The 26,876-nt window shown below is 42.7% G+C and overlaps 1 protein-coding gene across 1 annotated transcript in view; it reads left to right on the top strand.

The window, feature by feature from the left end:
• LOC141047065 (uncharacterized) overlaps positions 1–26,876 on the top strand; it is a 570,550-nt gene that overhangs the window by 354,169 nt on the left and 189,505 nt on the right. The window contains 2 exon segments of the mRNA XM_073541995.1: positions 17,231–17,536; positions 17,784–18,155. Coding sequence (XP_073398096.1) covers positions 17,231–17,536; positions 17,784–18,155 — 678 coding nt within the window.

Genomic DNA, 26,876 nt, shown 5'->3' with positions numbered 1-26,876 from the left:
TACATATATACTACATGCATGCTACATACATACTACATGCTACATACATACTACATATATACTACATACATTCTACATACATACTACATGCATGCTACATACATACTACATGCTACATACATACCACATACATACTACATACATACTACATGCTACATACATACTACATATATACTACATGCATGCTACATACATACTGCATGCTACATGCATGCTACATACATACTACATACATACTACATGCTACATACATACCACATATATACTGCATACATACTACATACAATACATTCATACAATACATACATAGACATACAGTACATATAACATAGAGTAACATACTTACCAATACTTGTCACATTGTTCCCCGAAGCCATTGTCTTTTACGGAATAAATATTAACATAACAAACCACAAAAATACTCACCCACGATCCGAAGCAGTCCACGAGTGTGTCCCACGACGATCTTGGGTAGAGAACTGTAGCATCATCAAATTCCCACACAGCAATGGCATAAAGTGAGACTAGGGACTTTTTTTTTTTTAAGTGGCGGAGGAATACAGTGCGGAAGGATACCTACCTTCCGTCATTGGATTCCTGCAGCCCGTAGAGAACGGCAGCATCAGCTGATGCTGCAGTTCTCTACCCAAGATCGTCGTGGGACACACTCGTGGACTGCTTCGGATCGTGGGTGAGTAGTTTTGTGGTTTGTTATGTTAATATTTATTCCGTAAAAGACAATGGCTTCGGGGAACAATGTGACAAGTATTGGTAAGTATGTTACTCTATGTTATATGTACTGTATGTCTATGTATGTATTGTATGAATGTATTGTATGTAGTATGTATGTAGTATATATGTGGTATGTATGTAGCATGTAGTATGTATGTAGTATGTATGTAGCATGCATGTAGCATGCAGTATGTATGTAGCATGCATGTAGTATATATGTAGTATGTATGTGGTATGTATGTAGCATGTAGTATGTATGTAGCATGCATGTAGTATGTATGTAGTATGTATGTAGCATGCATGTAGTATATATGTAGTATGTATGTAGCATGTAGTATGTATGTAGCATGCATGTAGTATGTATGTAGTATGTATGTAGTATGTATGTGGTATGTATGTAGCATGTAGTATGTATGTAGCATGCATGTAGTATATATGTGTTATGTATGTAGCATGTAGCATGCATGTAGCATGCATGTAGTATGTATGTAGTATGTATGTAGTATGTATGTGGTATGTATGTAGCATGTAGCATGCATGTAGTATGTATGTAGTATATATGTGGTATGTATGTAGCATGTAGTATGTATGTAGCATGCAGTATGTATGTAGCATGCATGTAGTATATATGTAGTATGTATGTAGCATATATGTAGTATGTATGTAGCATGTAGTATGTATGTAGCATGCAGTATGTATGTAGCATGCATGTAGTATATATGTAGTATGTATGTAGCATATATGTAGTATGTATGTAGCATGTAGTATATATGTAGTATGCATGTTGCATGCATGTAGTATATATGTAGTATGTATGTTGCATGTAGTATATATGTAGTATGAATGTAGCATGTATGTAGTATGTAGTATGAATGTAGCATGTATGTAGTATGCATATTGTATGCATGTAGCATGTATGTAGCATGTAATTTTTTTTTTTTTTTTTTACATTCAACACATTAGCCGGATGATGGGACTACTACTGTCCCATCATTGGCTAATGTGTCAATCACTGTCATGGTAGCAGGCATCGCCCGATGGGACTTGTAGTCCCATCGGACGATGCCTGCACAGACCCCCGAAGCCTGCACAGACCACCGGCAGGCCGGCACAGCCCCCCGGCAGGCCGGCACAGCCCACCGGAGCCTGCACAGACCACCGGCAGGCCGGCACAGCCCCCCGGCAGGCCGGCACAGCCCACCGGAGCCTGCACAGACCACCGGCAGGCCGGCACAGCCCCCCGGCAGGCCGGCACAGACCACCGGAGCCTGCACAGACCCCCTGGCAGGCCGGCACAGCCCCCTGAAAGGCCCGTACAGACCCCAGAGAGGCTGTACAAGGCAAAAACAGGGTTTTTCTTATTCCGATACCGGAAGTCCCATAGACTTGAATGGGACTTCCGGTATCGGAATCGGCGATACCGATACTTTTTTTTAAGATCGGACGATCCATTCCGATCCGATACTTTCAAGTATCGGACGGTATCGCTCAACTCTACTTATGACCCAATATCAACATGGGTTTACAAGGGACCTTTCCTGTCAGACTAATCTGATAAGCTTCTATGAAGAGGTAAGTTCAGGACTGGATCAAGGGAATGCAGTGGACGTGGTGTACATGGACTTTTCAAAAGCTTTTGATACGGTGCCACACAAAAGGTTGATACATAAAATGAGAACAATGGGGATAGGGGAAAATATGTGTAGGTGGGTTAAGAGCTGGCTCAGGGATAGGAAACAAAGGGTGGTTATTAATGGAGCACACTCGGGCTGGGTCACGGTTAGCAGTGGGGTACCACAGGGGTCAGTTTTGGGCCCGCTTCTTTTTAACATATTTATTAATGACCTTGTAGGGGGCATAGAGAGTAGAATTTCAATATTTGCAGATGACACTAAACTCTGCAGGGTAATCAATACAGAGGAGGACAATTTTATATTACAGGAGGATTTATGTAAACTAGAAGCTTGGGCTGATAAATGGCAAATGAGCTTTAATGGGGATAAATGTAAGGTCATGCACTTGGGTAGAACGAACAAGATGTATAATTATGTGCTTAATTGTAAAACACTGGGCAAAACAGTCACTGAAAAAGACCTGGGTGTATGGGTGGACGACAAACTCACATTTAGCGGCCAGTGTCATGCAGCTGCTGCAAAGGCAAATAAAATAATAGGATGCATTAAAAGAGGCATAGATGCTCATGAGGAGAACATAATTTTACCTCTATATAAGTCACTAGTGCGACCACACTTAGAATATTGTGTACAGTTCTGGTCTCCGGTGTATAAGAAAGACATAGCTGAACTGGAGCGGGTGCAGAGAAGAGCGACCAAGGTTATTAGGGAACTAGGGGGTCTGCAATACCAAGACAGGTTATTACACTTGGGGTTATTTAGTTTGGAGAATCGAAGGCTTAGGGGTGATCTTATTACAATGTATAAATATATGCGGGGACAATACCAAGACCTTTCTAATGATCTTTTTACTCTTAGACCTGTGACGAGGACAAGGGGGCATCCTCTACGTCTGGAGGAAAGAAGGTTTAAGCATACTCACAGACGCGGATTCTTTACTGTAAGAGCAGTGAGACTATGGAACTCTCTGCCATATGATGCTGTAATGAGTGATTCCCTACTAAAATTTAAGAAGGGACTGGATGCCTTTCTTGAAAAGTATAATATCACAGGGTATATACACTAATTTCCTTAATATTGCGTTGATCCAGGGAGCTAGTCTGATTGCCGTATGTGGAGTCGGGAAGGAATGTTTTTCCCCAATGTGAAGCTTACTGTTTGCCACATGGGTTTTTTTGCCTTCCGCTGGATCAACATGTTAGGGTAAGTTAGGATAGGATATGGGTTGAACTAGATGGACTTAAAGTCTCCCTTCAACCTTAATAACTATGTTACTATGTTATTTCTCTACCTCACCTATGAGTCTGCAACTCCCTGGTAGTCTTTCAAAAAAAAAAAAGTCTCAGTTATCTGTTCCAAATGCCGGAGATTTGACACCTCAGCTTTACAGTATTATAAAAAGTTCTCCATGAATGTCTAATATTTCTTCAAGAAACTCATTTAACAGAGAAAACATTGCATAGCACTCGGCCCAGTGTTGATCTATGGGGCAGCTCACATCACTGTTTATTTTCTTAGCCCTATTTGGCGCGCGTGTAAAATCGCAGCATGCTGTGATTAGCGCTGAGACTCGCCAATGCAAGTCTATGAGTGTGAGGGGATTAAAAATCACACAGCACTCGGACCTTGGGAGTGCTGTCCGATTTTTACGCATCGGTGTCCTTGGAAAAGATGGCAATTCATGTGCCGCATACATTAAAATCAGAGCGTGACAGGTTAGAATAGATATATACACATAGAATACATAGATATATAGATGTCAGTGACACACACACATATGAGTAATATATATATGTATATGTATTTATATTACACAGATTGAAGAAAAGCCGGCAATTCAGCAGACGTACTGTAAAATCACTGCAGGAGCCGACTGGATAGAAGAGAAGGATTACATACAGTAAATACAAATAGAATAGTAGATATACAGATGTCTGTGACAAATACAGTTAGTACAGAGTGTGTGCAGCTAACTGTACATGTATTTAATTAATAAAAGATTATTTTTCTGAAAAATGACGTGGGCTCCCACGTAGTTTTTGAGCCTTTGCTGATTATTAACCTCTTACCGACGTCGGGTGTACATTTACACCGATGTCGGACCCCCTGCCTTTGATGTGGGCTCTGGCGGTGAACCCACATCTTTCCCGGGACAAGTCAGCTGTTTTGAATAGCTGCGGATGGATTTGCGATCCAGCCGCGGCTATTATCTAGTTAAAGCCGCTGTCAAACGCTGACGGCATTTAAAGGGAATCTGTCACCCTTTTTAGCCCCTATTAGCTGCCGGCATAGACATCGGGGGCATATCTACAGCAGATAAGCCCCCGATGTAACCTAAAAGAGAAGAAAAACACGTTATATTATACTCACCGAGGTGGGCGGTCCCGTCCGGCGCCTCCCTTCTTCAAACGATGACGTCCTCTTCTCCCGTCCTGTAATGACTCCGGCGCAGACGCACTGCTCTGCCCTGTTGAGGGCAGAGCAGAGTCCTGCAGTGCGCAGGCGTCGGGAGAGGTCTGGCGCCTGCGCACTGCAGAATTCTGCACTGCCCTCAACAGGGCAGAGCAATGCGCCTGCGCCGCAGCCATTACAGGACGGGAGAAGAGGACATCATCGTATGAAGAAGGGAGGCGCCGGGCGAGACGGTGACTCCCATCGGACCGGACCGCCCACCCCGGTGAGTATAATATAACGTGTTTTTCTTCTCTTTCAGGTTACATCGGGGGCTTATCTACAGCATTACAGAATGCTGTAGATAAGCCCCTGATGTCTATGCCGGCAGCCAATAGGGGCTAAAAAGGGTGACAGATTCCCTTTAAAAAGCACTACCGGCAATCAAGTCACGTGTTCGCGGGTCACCGGTGTGTTGGCATGATAACCCGAGGTCTCCTGGAGACCTCTATGATTGTCCGTGCCGCCTTGTTGTGGGCGGCACCCAGTGGTCGGCGTTTCTAGCAAGTCAGTAATTCAGCTCCATAGAGGCAAACTGATCATCGTCTCCCATGGAGGCTAATGAAGCATGCCAAAAGTAAAAAAGAAAATGTTTTTAAAAATATTAAAAAAAAAATATAAAAGTTCAAATCACCCCCCTTCCGCCCCATTCAAAATAAAAAAAATCAAACATACACATATTTGGTATCGCTGCGTTCAAAATCGCCCAATCAATTAAAAAAAAGGATTAACCTGAATGCTAAATGGCGTAGCAAGAAAAAGTGAAAACTCCAGAATTATGTTTTTTGGTCGCTGTGACATTGCATTAAAATGCAATAACGGTTGATCACAAGATCTGCACCATTATGGTATCATTAAAAACATCATCTCGGCACGCAAAAAGTAAGCCCTCACCCAACCCGAGAACATGAAAAATGGAGACACTATGGGTATCGGAAAATGGCGCAATATTTTAATTTATTTTTTTAACAAAGTTTGGAATTTTTTTTTTCACTACTTGGATAAAAAAGAACCTAGACTTGTTTGATGACTATCCAATTAAAAAATAACTGTGGGATTGCACTTTTTTTTGCAATTTCACCACACTTGGAATATTTTTCCCGTTTTCTAGTACATGACATGGTAAAACCAATGATGTCGCTCAAAAGTACAACTTGTCCCGCAAAAAACAAGCCCTCACATGGCCATATTGACGGAAAAATAAAAAAAAGTTATGGCTCTGGGAAGAAGGGGAGCGAAAAATGAAAACGCAAAACCGAAAAATGCCTCTGGGGGAACCCTACATTTTTTTATTTTTTTTTAGGGACCTCCATATTAATAGCCAGTAAAGGCCAAGTATACAGTTGTGAAGTAATATTAAGACTGTATTGGGAAATTCCCACACAGCAATGGCATAAAGTGAGACTAGGGACTTTTTTTTTTTAAGTGGCGGAGGAATACAGTGCAGAAGGATACCTACCTTCCGTCATTGGATTCCTGCAGCCCGTAGAGAACGGCAGCATCAGCTGATGCTGCAGTTCTCTACCCAAGATCGTCGTGGGACACACTCGTGGACTGCTTCGGATCGTGGGTGAGTATTTTTGTGGTTTGTTATGTTAATATTTATTCCGTAAAAGACAATGGCTTCGGGGAACAATGTGACAAGTATTGGTAAGTATGTTACTCTATGTTATATGTACTGTATGTCTATGTATGTATTGTATGAATGTATTGTATGTAGTATGTATGTAGTATATATGTGGTATGTATGTAGCATGTAGTATGTATGTAGTATGTATGTAGCATGCATGTAGCATGCAGTATGTATGTAGCATGCATGTAGTATATATGTAGTATGTATGTGGTATGTATGTAGCATGTAGTATGTATGTAGCATGCATGTAGTATGTATGTAGTATGTATGTAGCATGCATGTAGTATATATGTAGTATGTATGTAGCATGTAGTATGTATGTAGCATGCATGTAGTATGTATGTAGTATGTATGTAGTATGTATGTGGTATGTATGTAGCATGTATGTAGCATGCATGTAGTATATATGTGTTATGTATGTAGCATGTAGCATGCATGTAGCATGCATGTAGTATGTATGTAGTATGTATGTAGTATGTATGTGGTATGTATGTAGCATGTAGCATGCATGTAGTATGTATGTAGTATATATGTGGTATGTATGTAGCATGTAGTATGTATGTAGCATGCAGTATGTATGTAGCATGCATGTAGTATATATGTAGTATGTATGTAGCATATATGTAGTATGTATGTAGCATGTAGTATGTATGTAGCATGCAGTATGTATGTAGCATGCATGTAGTATATACACTCACTGGCCACTTTATTAGGTACACCATGCTAGTAACGGGTTGGACCCCCTTTTGCCTTCAGAACTGCCTCAATTCTTCGTGGCAGAGATTCAACAAGGTGCTGGAAGCATTCCTCAGAGATTTTGGACCATATTGACATGATGGCATCACACAGTTGGCGCAGATTTGTCGGCTGCACATCCCTGATGCGAATCTCCCGTTCCACCACATCCCAAAGATGCTCTATTGGATTGAGATCTGGTGACTGAGGAGGCCATTTGAGTACAGTGAACTCATTGTCATGTTCAAGAAACCAATCTGAGATGATTCGAGCTTTATGACATGGCGCATTATCCTGCTGAAAGTAGCCATCAGATGCCTGTTCTTAGCTGAGAGGAGTGGTACCCAGTGTGGTCTTCTGCTGCTGTAGCCCATCTGCCTCAAAGTTCGACGCACTGTGCGTTCAGAGATGCTCTTCTGCCTACCTTGGTTGTAACGGGTGGCAATTTGAGTCACTGTTGCCTTTCTATCAGCTCGAACCAGTCTGCCCATTCTCCTCTGACCTCTGGCATCAACAAGGCATTTCCGGCCACAGAACTGCCGCTCACTGGATTTTTTTTCTTTTTCGGACCATTCTCTGTAAACCCTAGAGATGGTTGTGCGTGAAAATCCCAGTAGATCAGCAGTTTCTGAAATACTCAGACCAGCCCTTCTGGCACCAACAATCATGCCACGTTCAAAGGCACTCAAATCACCTTTCTTCCCCATACTGATGCTCGGTTTGAACTGCAGGAGATTGTCTTGACCATGTCTACATGCCTAAATGCACTGAGTTGCCGCCATGTGATTGGCTGATTAGAAATTAAGTCTTAACACACAGTTGGACAGGTGTACCTAATAAAGTGGCCAGTGAGTGTATGTAGTATGTATGAAGCATATATGTAGTATGTATGTAGCATGTAGTATATATGTAGTATGCATGTTGCATGCATGTAGTATATATGTAGTATGTATGTTGCATGTAGTATATATGTAGTATGAATGTAGCATGTATGTAGTATGTAGTATGAATGTAGCACGTATGTAGTATGCATATTGTATGTATGTAGCATGTATGTAGCATGTAATTTTTTTTTTTTTTTTTTTTTTTTTACATTCAACACATTAGCCGGATGATGGGACTACTACTGTCCCATCATTGGCTAATGTGTCAATCACTGTCATGGTAGCAGGCATCGCCCGATGGGACTTGTAGTCCCATCGGACGATGCCTGCACAGACCCCCGAAGCCTGCACAGACCACCGGCAGGCCGGCACAGCCCCCCGGCAGGCCGGCACAGCCCACCGGAGCCTGCACAGACCACCGGCAGGCCAGCACAGCCCCCCGGCAGGCCGGCACAGCCCACCGGAGCCTGCAGAGACCACCGGCAGGCCGGCACAGCCCCCCGGCAGGCCGGCACAGACCACCGGAGCCTGCACAGACCCCCTGGCAGGCCGGCACAGCCCCCCGAAAGGCCCGTACAGACCCCAGAGAGGCTGTACAAGGCAAAAACAGGGTTTTTCTTATTCCGATACCGGAAGTCCCATAGACTTGAATGGGACTTCCGGTATCGGAATCGGCGATACCGATACTTTTTTTTTAAGATCGGCCGATCCATTCCGATCCGATACTTTCAAGTATCGGACGGTATCGCTCAACTCTACTTATCACCCAATATCAACATGGGTTTACAAGGGACCTTTCCTGTCAGACTAATCTGATAAGCTTCTATGAAGAGGTAAGTTCAGGACTGGATCAAGGGAATGCAGTGGACGTGGTGTACATGGACTTTTCAAAAGCTTTTGATACGGTGCCACACAAAAGGTTGATACATAAAATGAGAACAATGGGGATAGGGGAAAATATGTGTAGGTGGGTTAAGAGCTGGCTCAGGGATAGGAAACAAAGGGTGGTTATTAATGGAGCACACTCGGGCTGGGTCACGGTTAGCAGTGGGGTACCACAGGGGTCAGTTTTGGGCCCGCTTCTTTTTAACATATTTATTAATGACCTTGTAGGGGGCATAGAGAGTAGAATTTCAATATTTGCAGATGACACTAAACTCTGCAGGGTAATCAATACAGAGGAGGACAATTTTATATTACAGGAGGATTTATGTAAACTAGAAGCTTGGGCTGATAAATGGCAAATGAGCTTTAATGGGGATAAATGTAAGGTCATGCACTTGGGTAGAACGAACAAGATGTATAATTATGTGCTTAATTGTAAAACACTGGGCAAAACAGTCACTGAAAAAGACCTGGGTGTATGGGTGGACGACAAACTCACATTTAGCGGCCAGTGTCATGCAGCTGCTGCAAAGGCAAATAAAATAATAGGATGCATTAAAAGAGGCATAGATGCTCATGAGGAGAACATAATTTTACCTCTATATAAGTCACTAGTGCGACCACACTTAGAATATTGTGTACAGTTCTGGTCTCCGGTGTATAAGAAAGACATAGCTGAACTGGAGCGGGTGCAGAGAAGAGCGACCAAGGTTATTAGGGAACTAGGGGGTCTGCAATACCAAGACAGGTTATTACACTTGGGGTTATTTAGTTTGGAGAATCGAAGGCTTAGGGGTGATCTTATTACAATGTATAAATATATGCGGGGACAATACCAAGACCTTTCTAATGATCTTTTTACTCTTAGACCTGTGACGAGGACAAGGGGGCATCCTCTACGTCTGGAGGAAAGAAGGTTTAAGCATAATAACAGACGCTAATAACAGACGCGGATTCTTTACTGTACGAGCAGTGAGACTATGGAACTCTCTGCCATATGATGTTGTAATGAGTGATTCCCTACTAAAATTTAAGAGGGGACTAGATGCCTTTCTTGAAAAGTATAATATTACAGGGTATGTAATACACTAGTTTCCTTAGTGTTGCGTTGATCCAGGGAGCTAGTCTGATTGCCGTATGTGGAGTCGGGAAGGAATTTTTTTCCCCAATGTGAAGCTTACTGTTTGCCACATGGGTTTTTTTGCCTTCCGCTGGATCAACATGTTAGGGCAAGTTAGGATAGGATATGGGTTGAACTAGATGGACTTAAAGTCTCCCTTCAACCTTAATAACTATGTTACTATGTTATTTCTCTACCTCACCTATGAGTCTGCAACTCCCTGGTAGTCTTTCAAAAAAAAAAAAAGTCTCAGTTATCTGTTCCAAATGCCGGAGATTTGACACCTCAGCTTTACAGTATTATAAAAAGTTCTCCATGAATGTCTAATATTTCTTCAAGAAACTCATTTAACAGAGAAAACATTGCATAGCACTCGGCCCAGTGTTGATCTATGGGGCAGCTCACATCACTGTTTATTTTCTTAGCCCTATTTGGCGCGCGTGTAAAATCGCAGCATGCTGTGATTAGCGCTGAGACTCGCCAATGCAAGTCTATGAGTGTGAGGGGATTAAAAATCACACAGCACTCGGACCTTGGGAGTGCTGTCCGATTTTTACGCATCGGTATCCTTGGAAAAGATGGCAATTCATGTGCCGCATACATTAAAATCACAGCGTGACAGGTTAGAATAGATATATACACATAGAATACATAGATATATAGATGTCAGTGACACACACACATATGAGTAATATATATATATGTATATGTATTTATATTACACAGATTGAAGAAAAGCCGGCAATTCAGCAGACGTACTGTAAAATCACTGCAGGAGCCGACTGGATAGAAGAGAAGGATTACATACAGTAAATACAAATAGAATAGTAGATATACAGATGTCTGTGACAAATACAGTTAGTACAGAGTGTGTGCAGCTAACTGTACATGTATTTAATTAATAAAAGATTATTTTTCTGAAAAATGACGTGGGCTCCCACGTAGTTTTTGAGCCTTTGCTGATTATTAACCTCTTACCGACGTCGGGTGTACATTTACACCGATGTCGGACCCCCTGCCTTTGATGTGGGCTCTGGCGGTGAACCCACATCTTTCCCGGGACAAGTCAGCTGTTTTGAATAGCTGCGGATGGATTTGCGATCCAGCCGCGGCTATTATCTAGTTAAAGCCGCTGTCAAACGCTGACGGCATTTAAAGGGAATCTGTCACCCTTTTTAGCCCCTATTAGCTGCCGGCATAGACATCGGGGGCATATCTACAGCAGATAAGCCCCCGATGTAACCTAAAAGAGAAGAAAAACACGTTATATTATACTCACCGAGGTGGGCGGTCCCGTCCGGCGCCTCCCTTCTTCAAACGATGACGTCCTCTTCTCCCGTCCTGTAATGACTCCGGCGCAGACGCACTGCTCTGCCCTGTTGAGGGCAGAGCAGAGTCCTGCAGTGCGCAGGCGTCGGGAGAGGTCTGGCGCCTGCGCACTGCAGAATTCTGCACTGCCCTCAACAGGGCAGAGCAATGCGCCTGCGCCGCAGCCATTACAGGACGGGAGAAGAGGACGTCATCGTATGAAGAAGGGAGGCGCCGGGCGAGACGGTGACTCCCATCGGACCGGACCGCCCACCCCGGTGAGTATAATATAACGTGTTTTTCTTCTCTTTCAGGTTACATTGGGGGCTTATCTACAGCATTACAGAATGCTGTAGATAAGCCCCTGATGTCTATGCCGGCAGCCAATAGGGGCTAAAAAGGGTGACAGATTCCCTTTAAAAAGCGCTACCGGCAATCAAGTCACGTGTTCGCGGGTCACCGGTGTGTTGGCATGATAACCCGAGGTCTCCTGGAGACCTCTATGATTGTCCGTGCCGCCTTGTTGTGGGCGGCACCCAGTGGTCGGCGTTTCTAGCAAGTCAGTAATTCAGCTCCATAGAGGCAAACTGATCATCGTCTCCCATGGAGGCTAATGAAGCATGCCAAAAGTAAAAAAGAAAATGTTTTTAAAAATATAAAAAAAAAAATATAAAAGTTCAAATCACCCCCCTTCCGCCCCATTCAAAATAAAAAAAATCAAACATACACATATTTGGTATCGCTGCGTTCAAAATCGCCCGATCAATTAAAAAAAAGGATTAACCTGAATGCTAAATGGCGTAGCAAGAAAAAGTGAAAACTCCAGAATTATGTTTTTTGGTCGCTGTGACATTGCATTAAAATGCAATAACGGTTGATCACAAGATCTGCACCATTATGGTATCATTAAAAACATCATCTCGGCACGCAAAAAGTAAGCCCTCACCCAACCCGAGAACATGAAAAATGGAGACACTACGGGTATCGGAAAATGGCGCAATATTTTAATTTATTTTTTTAACAAAGTTTGGAATTTTTTTTTTCACTACTTGGATAAAAAAGAACCTAGACTTGTTTGATGACTATCCAAATAAAAAACAACTGTGGGATTGCACTTTTTTTTGCAATTTCACCACACTTGGAATATTTTTCCCGTTTTCTAGTACATGACATGGTAAAACCAATGATGTCGCTCAAAAGTACAACTTGTCCCGCAAAAAAAAAGCCCTCACATGGCCATATTGACGGAAAAATAAAAAAAAGTTATGGCTCTGGGAAGAAGGGGAGCGAAAAATGAAAACGCAAAACCGAAAAATGCCTCTGGGGGAACCCTACATTTTTTTTTTTTTTTTTAGGGACCTCCATATTAATAGCCAGTAAAGGCTAAGTATACAGTTGTGAAGTAATATTAAGACTGGGGAGCTCCATGGGTATTACCCCCTTTTTTCCAGACAAATAATCTTTTAATAATGAAATACATGTACAGTAAGCTGCACACACACTGAACTAATTGTATTTGTCACAGATATCTATATATCTACCTATTCTGTGTTTACTGTATGTAATCCATCTCTTCTATCCTGTCATCTCCTGCAGTGATTTTACAGTATGTGTCTGCTGAATTGCTTGCTTTTATTCTTTCCATTATACACTGCTCAAAAAAATAAAGGGAACACTAAAATACCACATCCTAGATATCACTGAAATATTTAAGTTGCAAATCTTTATACATTACATAGTGGAATGCATTGAGAACAATAAAACATAAAAATGATCACTGTAAATCAAAACAAATATCTCATGGAGGTCTCAATTTAGAATGATACTCAAAATCAAAGTGGAAAATCAAATTACAGACTAATACAACTTTAGTGGAAATGCCCCAAGACAAGGAAATGATGCTCAGTAGTGTGTGTAGTCTCCATGTGCCTGTATGACCTCCTTACAACGCCTGGGCATGCTCCTGATGAGGCAGCGGATGGTGTCCTGAGGGATCTCCTCCCAGACATGGACTAAAGCATCGGCCAACTCCTGGACCGTCTGTGGTGCAATGTGACATTGGTGGATGGAGCGAGACATGATGTCCCAGATGTGCTCAATCAGATTCAGGTCTGGGGAACGGGCGGGCCAGTCCACAGCTTCACAGCCTTCATCTTGCAGTAACTGCTGACACACTCCAGCCACATGAGGTCTGGCATTGTCGTACATTAAGAAGGAACCCGGGGCCAACCGCACCAGCATATGGTCTCACAAGTGGTCTGAGGATCTCATCTCGGCACCTAATGGCAATCAGGCTATCTCTGGCGAGCACATGGAGGGCTGTGCGGCCCTCCAAAGAAATGCCAACCCACACCATTACTTGACCCACTGCCAAACCGCTCATGCTGAAGGATGTTGCAGGCAGCAGATCACTCTCCACGGCATCTCCAGAGTCTGTCACGTCTGTCACATGTGGCAAATTTGCCAATCCTGGTGTTCTGTGGCAAATGCCAAGCGTCCTGCACAGTGTTGGGCTGTGAGCACAACCCCCATCTGTGGACGTCAAGCAATCAGACCATCCTCATGGAGTCGGTTTCTAACCGTTTGTGCAGACACATGCACATTTGTGGCCTGCTGGAGGTCATTTTGCCGGGCTCTGGCTCTGCTCCTCTTGTTCCTCCTTGCACAAAGGCTGAGATAGCGGTCCTGCTACAGGGTTGTTGCCCTCCTACGGCCCCCTCCACGTGTCTTGGTGTACTGGCCTGTCTCCTGGTAGCGCCTCCAGCCTCTGGACACTACGTTGACAGACACAGCAAACCATCTTGCCACGCTCACATTGATGTGCCATCCTGGAAGAGCTGCACTACCTGAGCCACTTGTGTGGGTTATAGAGTCCATCTCATGCTACCACAAGTGTGAAAACACAACCAACATTCAAAAGTGACCAAAACATCAGCCAGAAAGCATTGGTACTGAGATGTGGTCTGTGGTCCCCACCTGCAGAACCATTCGTTTATTGAGGGTGTCTTGATAATTGCCAATAATTTCAATTTGTTGTCTATTCCATTTGCACAACAGCATGTGAAATTGATTGTCAATCAGTGTTGCTTCCTAAGTGGACAGTTTGATTTCACAGAAGTTTGATTTACTTGGAGTTATATTCTGTTGTTTAAGTGTTCCCTTTATTTTTTTGAGCAGTATATATATATATATATATATACAGTGGGGCAAAAAAGTATTTAGTCAGTCAGCAATAGTGCAAGTTCCACCACTTAAAAAGATGAGAGGCATCTGTAATTTACATCATAGGTAGACCTCAACTATGGGAGACAAACTGAGAAATAAAAATCCAGAAAATCACATTGTCTGTTTTTTTTCATTTTATTTGCATATTATCGTGGAAAATAAGTATTTGGTCAGAAACAAAATTTCATCTCAATACTTTGTGATATATCCTTTGTTGGCAATGACAGAGGTCAAACGTTTTCTGTAAGTCTTCACAAGGTTGCCACACACTGTTGTTGGTATGTTGGCCCATTCCTCTATGCAGATCTCCTCTAGAGCAGTGATGTTTTTGGCTTTTCGCTTGGCAACACGGACTTTCAACTCCCTCCAAAGGTTTTCTATAGGTTTGAGATCTGGAGACTGGCTAGGCCACTCCAGGACCTTGAAATGCTTCTTACGAAGCCACTCCTTCGTTGCCCTGGCGGTGTGCTTTGGATCATTGTCATGTTGAAAGACCCAGCCACGTTTCATCTTCAATGCCCTTGCTGATGGAAGGAGGTTTGCACTCAAAATCTCATGATACATGGCCCCATTCATTCTTTCATGTACCCGGATCAGTCGTCCTGGCCCCTTTGCAGAGAAACAGCCCCAAAGCATGATGTTTCCACCACCATGCTTTACAGTAGGTATGGTGTTTGATGGATGCAACTCAGTATTCTTTTTCCTCCAAACACAACAAGTTGTGTTTCTACCAAACAGTTCCAGTTTGATTTCATCAGACCATAGGACATTCTCCCAAAACTCCTCTGGATCATCCAAATGCTCTCTAGCAAACTTCAGATGGGCCCGGACATGTACAGGCTTAAGCAGTGGGACACGTCTGGCACTGCAGGATCTGAGTCCATGGTGGCGTAGTGTGTTACTTATGGTAGGCCTTGTTACATTGGTCCCAGCTCTCTGCAGTTCATTCACTAGGTCCCCCCGCGTGGTTCTGGGATTTTTGATCACCGTTCTTGTGATAATTCTGACCCCACGGGGTGGGATTTTGCGTGGAGCACCAGATCGAGGGAGATTATCAGTGGTCTTGTATGTCTTCCATTTTCTAATTATTGCTCCCACAGTTGATTTCTTCGCTCCAAGCTGGTTGGCTATTGCAGATTCAGTCTTCCCAGCCTGGTGCAGGGCTACAGTTTTGTTTCTGGTGTCCTTTGACAGCTCTTTGGTCTTCACCATAGTGGAGTTTGGAGTCAGACTGTTTGAGGGTGTGCACAGGTGTCTTTTTATACTGATAACAAGTTTAAACAGGTGCCATTACTACAGGTAATGAGTGGAGGAAAGAGGAGACTCTTAAAGAAGAAGTTACAGGTCTGTGAGAGCCAGAAATCTTGATTGCTTGTTTCTGACCAAATACTTATTTTCCACCATAATATGCAAATAAAATGAAAAAAAAACAGACAATGTGATTTTCTGGATTTTTTTTTCTCAGTTTGTCTCCCATAGTTGAGGTCTACCTATGATGTAAATTACAGACGCCTCTCATCTTTTTAAGTGGTGGAACTTGCACTATTGCTGACTGACTAAATACTTTTTTGCCCCACTGTATGTGTGTGTGTGTGTATGTTTTGAGTAATATTTCCTTTGAAAATGATGTGTAAATGACAGAGAATTGCTGTATGTGAAAACTTATGTTAAATCGCATTGCAATCAGATAGCAATGGCACTTATTCGGATGTAAATCGAAAAATCAGATTGTACTTGCATGACACACGAATTACACTCGTGTGACTCTGGGCAGGGAGACTCGGACCAATTTTTTTTTTCATATGTTTAGTGTGACTCCGGCCTAAGGCAGCAACCTGGTCCCCTCTTTCTACCTTCCATAGGCACTATAGATTGGATATGGGTGCGTCCTCCGACCTCACCTTTGGGAGAAGGGTGCTCCAGTTGCTGGTCCCACCCTAGATTATTATATTTCTCTGTGAATATCTCGTGGTGCTGTCATACCGGTAACAGAATTTTTTCAGAACCCATGACCGCACAGTTATATTCTCTCCCATTATGTATGGGTGAGCACTTCTTTCGCTAGCGTTGTGTTTCCACGCCTTTAGTTTGCTTGGTGGCGTAAGTTTTATGTTTTTTTATTGTAATAACCATGGGAGGTCCACACATGTTGTGTAATCCAACTTATGCAAGGGAGAAATGCCGCATTTTTAGCCTGTAGGTTTCCTGTCCTTGGTGGGTAGATCCCCTCTCTTGTGCTGTCATGGGTTTAGAAAAATCCTGTTACCGGTCAGTAACTATGACTTTTTTCAAGTCCCCGCTCAAGGACCTGAGTGGGGACTTGTTTTTTTGCGAGACGAGTAGAAGATTTTATTAGTGTTATTTTTGACTACATAAAATTATTTGTTTGGTGTCTTTTTATTCAAATATTTGGGAGGCCGATTGAAAACAGTTGAACACCATGCTCTACTGGTTCATCCTATGAGGTTTTATATTAGTCTGTGAACTGTCATTGTCTTGGTGAATAATTGAATATTTTTACATAACTTGCCATTTATACTGACAGTTTAAGTAGAAATGTTGAAAAATATTAAAATTCAAAACTTTTTTTTTATACCATTATATTTTATTTTATTCTTGGCAGATGACTGTACCAGGAGATCTGGGGGACAGCTGACATCTTCAATTTTGAAATCAGATGATCTTGAAATCCCACAGGATACAATTGAAGTGAATTCCATTACTACAGATATACCATCATCTCTTCACAGCAACGATTTGTCATGTGATCCTTTGAAACAGGTCCTGTCTTCTGATTCATTACTGACTACTAAGGAAAATCAAAGTCACAAAATAAGTATTAATAAAGAGGTTGCTCCTAAAGCAAAGAAGTCATTTTCACATTCAGAATATGGAAATAGTTTTCCCCTCAAAAAGTATTTTCTTAAACATCAAAAAATTCACAGCGGAGAATAGATTTTCTTGTTCCAAGTGTGGGAAATGTTTTAACCAGAAATCATATATTGTTAAGCACCAGGGAACTCACACAGGGGAGAAACCTTTTTCATGTCTAGAATGTGGGAAACAGTTTAAACAGAAATCACATGTTATACACCTAAGAACCCACACAGGGGAGAGACATTTTTCCTGTTCAGAATGTGAGAAAAGTTTTTCAGAGAAATCAGATTTTGTTAAACACCAGAGAATTCACACGGAGGAGAAGCCATATTCATGTTCAGAATGTGGGAAATGTTTTGCATATGGCTCAAATTTTGTTAAGCACCATAGAACCCACACAGGGGAGAAGCCTTTCTCATGTTCAGAATGTGGGAAATGTTTTAACCAGAAAACGCATCTTGACAGTCACCAGAGAACCCACACAGGGGAGAAGCCTTTTTCATGTTCAGAATGTGGGAAATGTTTTGGCTGGAAATCGCTTCTTAATAGACACCAGAGAACTCACACGGGGGAAAAGCCTTTTTCATGTTCAGAATGTGGGAAACAGTTTAACCAAAAACATGATGCTGTTGTACACCATAGAACTCACACAGGGGAGAAGCCATTTTCCTGTTCAGAATGTGGAAAATGTTTTATAAAGAAATCATCTCTTCTTAGTCACAAGAGAACTCACACAGGGTAGAAGCCTTTTTTTTATTGAAGGGCTCATCTTCCCACTCCAGAGCCATTACTGCCTCACCTCAACGTGAAAAAAAAGTAGTCTTATCCCTCATGATACCTGACATCTCAAGCCTATAAGTCATGCACTGTCTCCTCCTCTCTTAATGTCTGCCTCACAAGAAAGTAGCTCTACCAATCTCCTTGTACTCTCATCGAAACCCACATACTGGGCATTGCTTACTTCACAGGGAAATCTAACCCCCCCCCCAGCCACAGGAGATTCTGATATGGGGAACACCATAAATGATTTGAAACATCATATTGTGCTTCCTTACTAATCAAGACATTGCACAATATATACAGAGGATGGAGACCACATACAAAACTGAAATACATTCCCTCACTTATAGCCTGTCACAGCTTACTGACAAGGTACAGAGATTACAGGATGATGTTGTACAAGTTTTGGACCATCAAAATGCTCATAAACTAACACTGGATCTTTACAGCCAGCAAATAAACTGTCTGTATAATATGGTTGATGACCAAGAAACTCACAATAATATCCTGATAAGTGGTATACCTGAAAGTGTCAATGCACAAGAGTTTATGCCAAAACTGTGGACATTATTCAATAATATCTTTGATCCTATTGATAAGAAGCTGGAGATCGATATATACCAGGCAATCATGGCCCAGATCCTGAGGGTCCAAGAAACATGATCTTTTACACTTTTTTTTTTTTTTTTAAATGTAAAAGAGGCCATTATGAGGAAATCAAGGGATTGGGGTCCTGTTGATTTAAATGGAAAACACATACAATTGCTCACAGGTCTATCCTGAATGACACTTCCTAAAAAAAATAAGGGTAATGAAACCACTACTTGATTTTTTTCTGGAAAAATGTCCCGATGTACTCCTGGGGGGTACCCTTTCCAGCTGCAGGACCGGAAAAATGGAACATTGTATACTTTTAAAAATCCAAGTGTCAGGAGAACATTCTGTGATGTCCTGGACATTTCCAGAATCCTTATATCTGACTGGCCACCTGCTCCACCATTGCCACAGAGAGTTCCAGCACGTTGCAGAGGACTTTCAATGGATCAGGAACTTGTTGGTGTTGCACCCACAAGGAACCTGCCAACCATATGAGCTCCTGAATTGAATCTGGTCTTCTCTGATTAGAGAGCGTTTGCAGATGTTTACTTATTTCTTTAAGCATTTAGTTTGATATTACTAAATAGCGTTTTATGTTCCTCAGATCCCGCTATATAGAATATCTCAGTTCATATCTTAGAACGACAAAAAAGTTGAGATCACATTACATTACTGTAATATCCAGTTGTATTACTTTTTTTTTTTAAATTCATTTATTAACCATAAGCAGTTATATAACACACACATTTGGTACAAGATACGAGGCTTGATGCAAAGTATATACATGCTCAGATAACATAGAATCATAGAATCGTAGAGTTGGAAGGGACCTCCTGGGCCATCTGGTCCAACCCCCTGCTCAAAGCAGGATTCGCTAAATCATCCCAGTCAGATGTCTGTCCAGCCTCTGTTTGAAGACTTCCATTGAAGGAGAACTCACCACTTCTCGTGGCAGCCTGTTCCACTCATTGATCACTCTAACTGTCAAAAAGTTTTTTCTAATATCTAATCTGTGTCTCCTCCCATTCAGTTTCATCCCATTGCTTCTAGTCTTTCCTTGTGCAAATGAGAATAAAGTTGATCCTTCTACAATGTGACAGCCCTTTAGATATTTGTAGACAGCTATTAAGTCTCCTCTCAGTCTTCTCTTTTGCAAACTAAACATTCCCAAATCCTGCAACCTTTCCTCATAAGACAGGGTTTGCAGTCCGGTCACCATTCTGGTCGCTCTTTTCTGAACTTGCTCCAGTTTGTTGATGTCTTTTTTAAAATGTGGTGCTCAAAACTGGACACAGTATTCCAGATGAGGTCTGACCAAAGAGGAGTAGAGGGAAATAATGACTTCACGTGATCTAGACTGTATGCTTCTGTTAATACATCCTAGAATTGCATTTGCCTTTTTTGCTGCTGCATCACACTGTTGGCTCATATTCAGTCTGTGATCTATTAGTATACCCAAGTCTTTTTCACATGTGCTGTTGCTTAGGCCTATGCCTCCCATTCTGTATATGCTTTTTTCATTTTTATTGCCCAGATGTAGTACTTTGCATTTTTCCCTGTTAAAAACCATTCTGTTAGTGGCTGCCCACTTCTCCAGTTTATTTATTTAAAATAAATAAATAACATGAAAACGTGAAGCATAACATGTACACCAACCGTGTGTAAATAAAGCAAACAGTATCAATTAAATCACAGTAGTATTGTGTAATGGTATTATACCAGTAATACAACCTGCCTAGCTTCTAAACCCTACCTACATCTACCAAAACATTAAACTATTCCACAGCCTACATCTATACAATGAGCAGTTTACTGTGCGACATCTCCGCTCTGCAAAGTGAGATGAGAGGAGTTCCACCTCTCCCAAATCTTCTCGAATTTACCCGGGCACCCTCTATTCTGATACAGTGTACGTTCATATGGGATAATTGAATTTACCAGAGTGATCCAGGACCCAAGAGAAGGAGGCGAATTCCCCATCCACCGTAATGCTAGTATCTTCCGTGCCATGAATAGAGTCTCCCGTAGAGGAACCCCAACATAATGACCCCATACTTCCTCATCCCACACTCCAGACAGGTGAGTGGTTCAAGGGGAAAATATAAGCCGCGGAGACACCATCACATGTTTCTCAACGCAAGCAATGACTAGCCAGGTCTTTCACCGGGAAGGAACAACCACGGGAAGGGCAGTCTCCAATGAAGGAAACCACCTATGCCAAAACATGGTATCCATCCACAGACAGCTGTTTCGGGGTATTTGCCCCTCATCAGTGTGGAGTAGGAAACTGGCTAGTAGGAGCAATGCCTAGTAGAAGACTGTGAAAAAAAGTTGATGATTGACCTCATGGAGATCAACATCCAGCACTGCGGAGACACCATCACGTGTTTCTCAACGCAGTGATTCTAGAGCATTACCCCCATCCCTTATGGGAAATATGTAAAACATGCAAAAATATAAGCCGCGGAGACACCATCACATGTTTCTCAACGCAAGCAATGACTAGCCAGGTCTTTCACCGGGAAGGAACAACCACGGGAAGGGCAGTCTCCAATGAAGGAAACCACCTATGCCAAAACATGGTATCCATCCACAGACAGCTGTTTCGGGGTATTTGCCCCTCATCAGTGTGGAGTAGGAAACTGGCTAGTAGGAGCAATGCCTAGTAGAAGACTGTGAAAAAAAGTTGATGATTGACCTCATGGAGATCAACATCCAGCACTGCGGAGACACCATCACGTGTTTCTCAACGCAGTGATTCTAGAGCATTACCCCCATCCCTTATGGGAAATATGTAAAACATGCAAAAATATAAGCCGCGGAGACACCATCACATGTTTCTCAACGCAAGCAATGACTAGCCAGGTCTTTCACCGGGAAGGAACAACCACGGGAAGGGCAGTCTCCAATGAAGGAAACCACCTATGCCAAAACATGGTATCCATCCACAGACAGCTGTTTCGGGGTATTTGCCCCTCATCAGTGTGGAGTAGGAAACTGGCTAGTAGGAGCAATGCCTAGTAGAAGACTGTGAAAAAGAGTTGATGATTGACCTCATGGAGATCAACATCCAGCACTGCGGAGACACCATCACGTGTTTCTCAACGCAGTGATTCTAGAGCATTGCCCCCATCCCTTATGGGAAATATGTAAAACATGCAAAAATATAAGCCGCGGAGACACCATCACATGTTTCTCAACGCAAGCAATGACTAGCCAGGTCTTTCACCAGGAAGGAACAACCACGGGAAGGGCAGTCTCCAATGAAGGAAACCACCTATGCCAAAACATGGTATCCATCCACAGACAGCTGTTTCGGGGTATTTGTCCCTCATCAGTGTGGAGTAGGAAACTGGCTAGTAGGAGCAATGCCTAGTAGAAGACTGTGAAAAAAAGTTGATGATTGACCTCATGGAGATCAACATCCAGCACTGCGGAGACACCATCACGTGTTTCTCAACGCAGTGATTCTAGAGCATTGCCCCCATCCCTTATGGGAAATATGTAAAACATGCAAAAATATAAGCCGCGGAGACACCATCACATGTTTCTCAACGCAAGCAATGACTAGCCAGGTCTTTCACCGGGAAGGACCAACCACGGGAAGGGCAGTCTTCAATGAAGGAAACCACCTATGTCTCCGCAGTGCTGGATGTTGATCTCCATGAGGTCAATCATCAACTTTTTTTCACAGTGGTTCAAGGGGAACGGGATGGATTGTACCAAGGATGTTAATAATGACGTCACCCCCCTCCAGTATTGCGCAACAACAGGACAGCACCAGATCATATGGATAAATTCTGCATCTATTGAATGACATCTCAAACATTCCGATGACGGGTATCGGCCCATCTTAAAGAGTCGAATTGGAGTCAAATACAATTGATTAATAATATACAATTGTATCATCCTATTGTTGGCAGACGGAGACACCCAGATTGGTGACTCCAGGATTTCTTCCCATTCTTCACCCTGTGTATCTGGGATGAGCCTCTCCCATTTCTTCTTAACTGAATCTAGGGTACATTCTGTCCCCACTGACAACAAATATGTATATAGAAAGGAGATGAGACCTTGAGGGCCCTGTGATTTGAGAATCCCTATCAGGGGTAGAGACGAAATGGCATTATCTATACCTACATATCTCATGTGCGATTGAAAAGCTGATCTTAACTGTAAATAACGGAAAAACTGGGATCTTGGGACACTGCGATTAACCTGTAATTGCTCAAAGGATACCAATATTCCACGATCATATAGATCACCTATCGTAGAGACACTATACTGAACCCAGAACTCAGCGGATGGATGCTCCAGTAGTACCGGGAGGTAGTCATTATTCCATAGGGGCATTTCAGCTATAACATCCCCAAATCTAACCCCCCCCTAATCTGTCTCCATATCGATCGTGCCAGACGAAGCAGAGGTAGCAGTTTTGGGACATTTATTTTCTTCATTTCCAAAAAACCCAGTGGGCAACTAATTCCTGTAGCATGAAGTAGATGACTCTCAGAATTAGGGAGATGACCTCCAGGCATCCATGTACTTATGGCCTTGGCCTGTCCAGCCAAATAATATAGGAAGAAATCGGGTAACGCTGCCCCCCCTCCTCCCCTCTTGGGCCTCTGCAGAGTGGCTAGTCTAAGTTTAGGCCTGGCTTTCCCCCAAATAAAGGATGTGGTTTGGGAATTTAGATTAGCAAAAAAGGATTTGGGCACCACTACCGCACTATGTTGAAGAAAGTAGCTTGGGGAGTAATATCATTTTAATTAGATTAATACGTCTGGCTACAGACAGTGGAAGTTTACCCCAAATCACGAATTTACCTTTGACCGTCTCCAATAATGGTTGTATATTGAGTTGCAGATCAAATTTACTACCTTGAGAGATATGAACACCCAAATATTTAAAATTGGTTACAATGGGCAGTAGGGAGAGAGTCTCCAGTCGTGGCATTGGAGCGTGGGAAAGAGGCATCAATGCAGATGTCTCCCAGTTTATGTATAGGCCAGAATATATACTGAATTTATTTATGGTAGTGATGACTCTTGTCAGGGTCTCCTCCGCCTTGTCCATAAATATCACCATATCGTCAGCGTATAGGCCTATGGTATCTGTCCGACCTGTTATTTCTATACCAACAATATTAGGGGAAGACCTTATATGAATTGCCAGCGCCTCAATAGCAAGAGCAAAAAGGGCCGGGGAAAGGGGACACCCCTGAAGAGTTCCCCTATGCAGTGAAAATGATTCAGATATGGAGTTATTTACGATGACCCGGGCTTTGGGCTTCATGTATAAAACATTAACCCATTCTTGGAATCTATCGCCTAATCCATGCCTCTGCAAACATGCACGAAGAAAAGGTCATTCAAGTGAGTCAAAGGCCTTAGCCGCATCTAGCGATGCCAGTGGCCATTCATTATCTGGTTCCAGAGAGCTATATTGAACCACTGACTGGACTCGTCTGATATTTATGGAGGTGCTCTTCCCCGGCATAAAACCTGCCTGATCGGTGTGTACAAGATCTAATATAACTGAATTTACTCTTTTGGCCAAAATTTTTGTAAAAAATTTTATAATCCACATTTACTAGTGATATAGGCCTGTAAATCCACAATCTAAAGGGTCCTTCCCCTCTATTATATTGGCCTCATAAAAGGACTCCGGCATGCATCCCCCCTCCCAGATCCCACGAAACACTGTCAATAAAAGGGGTGCCAGTATATCCTGATATTTCCTATATAACTCCACAGGAAATCCATCCGGCCCAGGGGCCTTCCCGGAGGCCATGTCTTTTATGGCGTCCTCTACCTCCTCCAGAGTAAACTCAGCATCCATAAAGGCCTGCTGGGAAGGACTTAGCTTGGGAAACTCTATATCTGACAAATAATTTAGACACTCCGGGCCGTCCACATCAGTCCTAGAATTGTACAAGGAACCATAATAGTCAGAAAAGCACTCTAATATCTCCTCAGTTGTGTAATCCAAAGTATCACCTGAATCACGAATCTGTAGAATTGTTTTGGTTGCATTATACTGCCTCACTAAGTAGGCAAGAAATGTACTTTCCTGATTCCCCATTTCAAAATAAGACTGCCGGGCAAAAAATAATTTACGTTTCGTCTTGGTGTCAGTGTATTGAGCATACAGCCTTTGAGCGGTCAGCCATTCTACCCTATTACTGTTAGTTTGATCCGATACATAGGCTGCCTCCGAGTCTTTCAGACATTGCTCCATCTCGCCATCCTCCTCCGATGTCACCCGCTTAATGTGAGAAATCGTAGAGGATAGACAACCCCGGCTTTAAGAGCATCCCAAAATACATTAATATTTCGGGGTTCGGGGTGGGACGAGACGAAGCAACGTAACTGATCTATCGTTCTATCAGGGGATGTTATCAACTTCAGCCAAAAAGGGTTCAGCCTCCATGCCATCCTATTAGTCAATGGCCCAAATTTAAGCTTGAGAATAACTGGATTATGATCCAAAATCCCCTGCTTCCATGTTTGATATCATCCACCCATGCTGCCAGACTGCTGGACCCGAAAATGTAATCTATGCGAGACAGAGAGCACTTAGTGGAGGATTGGCAAGTGTACTCCCTCGTCTCTGGATGGCGCACTCTCCATAGATCCAGCCACCCACTACCCGCCATGAATTGTGACAGTTGGGACGTGCCCTGTGGGGAGACCCCACCCTGTACTCCATCACCCAGTCTCAATTTATCAAGATGGCTATTCATGAGTAATTTAAAGCAAAGCTCTGGGCCTTTTGAATAATTGACATATTGGCCGGAGGGGGATTATAAATACAAAGAATGACATATTTCTGAGAGTTAATCAGCGCATGCACGAACACAAATCGTCCCTCGGGGTCCTTCCGGGCCTCCCTGGCCTCCCCAGTTGTATTACTTTATTCGCTATATATTCCTTGGTTCCCCCTAATAGGAACCCTAGGACTGAAAGTTTGACTTACGCCTGTAAAAACAACCCTCAGGTAGGGACTTGCATTGGGATCTGCTTGTTTCACAGTTTCCTAGTGTTCGATATATCCATAACCTATACAGTGCCTTGCAAAAGTATTCGGCCCCCTGGAACTTTTCAACCTTTTCCCACATATCATGCTTCAAACATAAAGATACCAAATGTAAATTTGTGGTGAAGCATCAACAACAAGTGGGACACAATTGTGAAGTTGAACGAAATTTATTGGTTATTTTACATTTTGTGTAAATTCAAAAACTGAAAAGTGGGGCGTGCAATATTATTCGGCCCCTTTAACTTAATACTTTGTTGCGCCACCTTTTTGCTGCGCTTACAGTTGCAAGTCGCTTGGGGTATGTCTCTATCAGTTTTGTACATCAAGAGACTGAAATTCTTGCCCATTCTTCCTGGCAAACAGCTCGAGCTCAGTGAGGTTTGATGGAGATTGTTTGTGAACAGCAGTTTTCAGTTCTTTCCACAGATTCTCGATTGGATTCAGGTCTGGACTTTGACTTGGCCATTCTAACACCTGGATACGTTTATTTGTGAACCATTCCATTGTAGATTTTGCTTTATGTTTGGGATCATTGTCTTGTTGGAAGACAAATCTCCGTCCCAGTCTCAGGTCTTTTGCAGACTCCAACAGGTTTTCTTCAAGAATGGTCCTGTATTTGGCTCCATCCATCTTCCCATCAATTTTAACCATCTTCCCTGTCCCTGCTGAAGAAAAGCAGGCTCAAACCATGATGCTGCCACCACCATGTTTGACAGTGTGGATGGTGTGTTCAGGGTGATGAGCTGTGTTGCCTTTACACCAAACATATCGTTTGGCATTTTTGCCAAAAAGTTTGATTTTGGTTTCATTTGACCAGAGCACCTTCTTCCACATGTTTGGTGTGTCTCTCAGGTGGCTTGTTGCAAACTTTAAATTACACTTTTTATGGATATCTTTGAGAAATGGCTTTCTTCTTGCCACTCTTCCATAAAGGCCAGATTTGTGCAGTGTATCACTGATTGTTGTCCTATGGT

This window comes from Dendrobates tinctorius, unplaced genomic scaffold (genome assembly GCF_039654945.1).
Source record: "Dendrobates tinctorius isolate UK_male_01 unplaced genomic scaffold, ASM3965494v1 ptg000126l, whole genome shotgun sequence".
Taxonomy (NCBI): Eukaryota; Metazoa; Chordata; class Amphibia; order Anura; family Dendrobatidae; genus Dendrobates; species Dendrobates tinctorius.
Note: the sequence above shows the minus strand (reverse complement) of the source record. Positions and strands in the feature narration are given on the sequence as shown.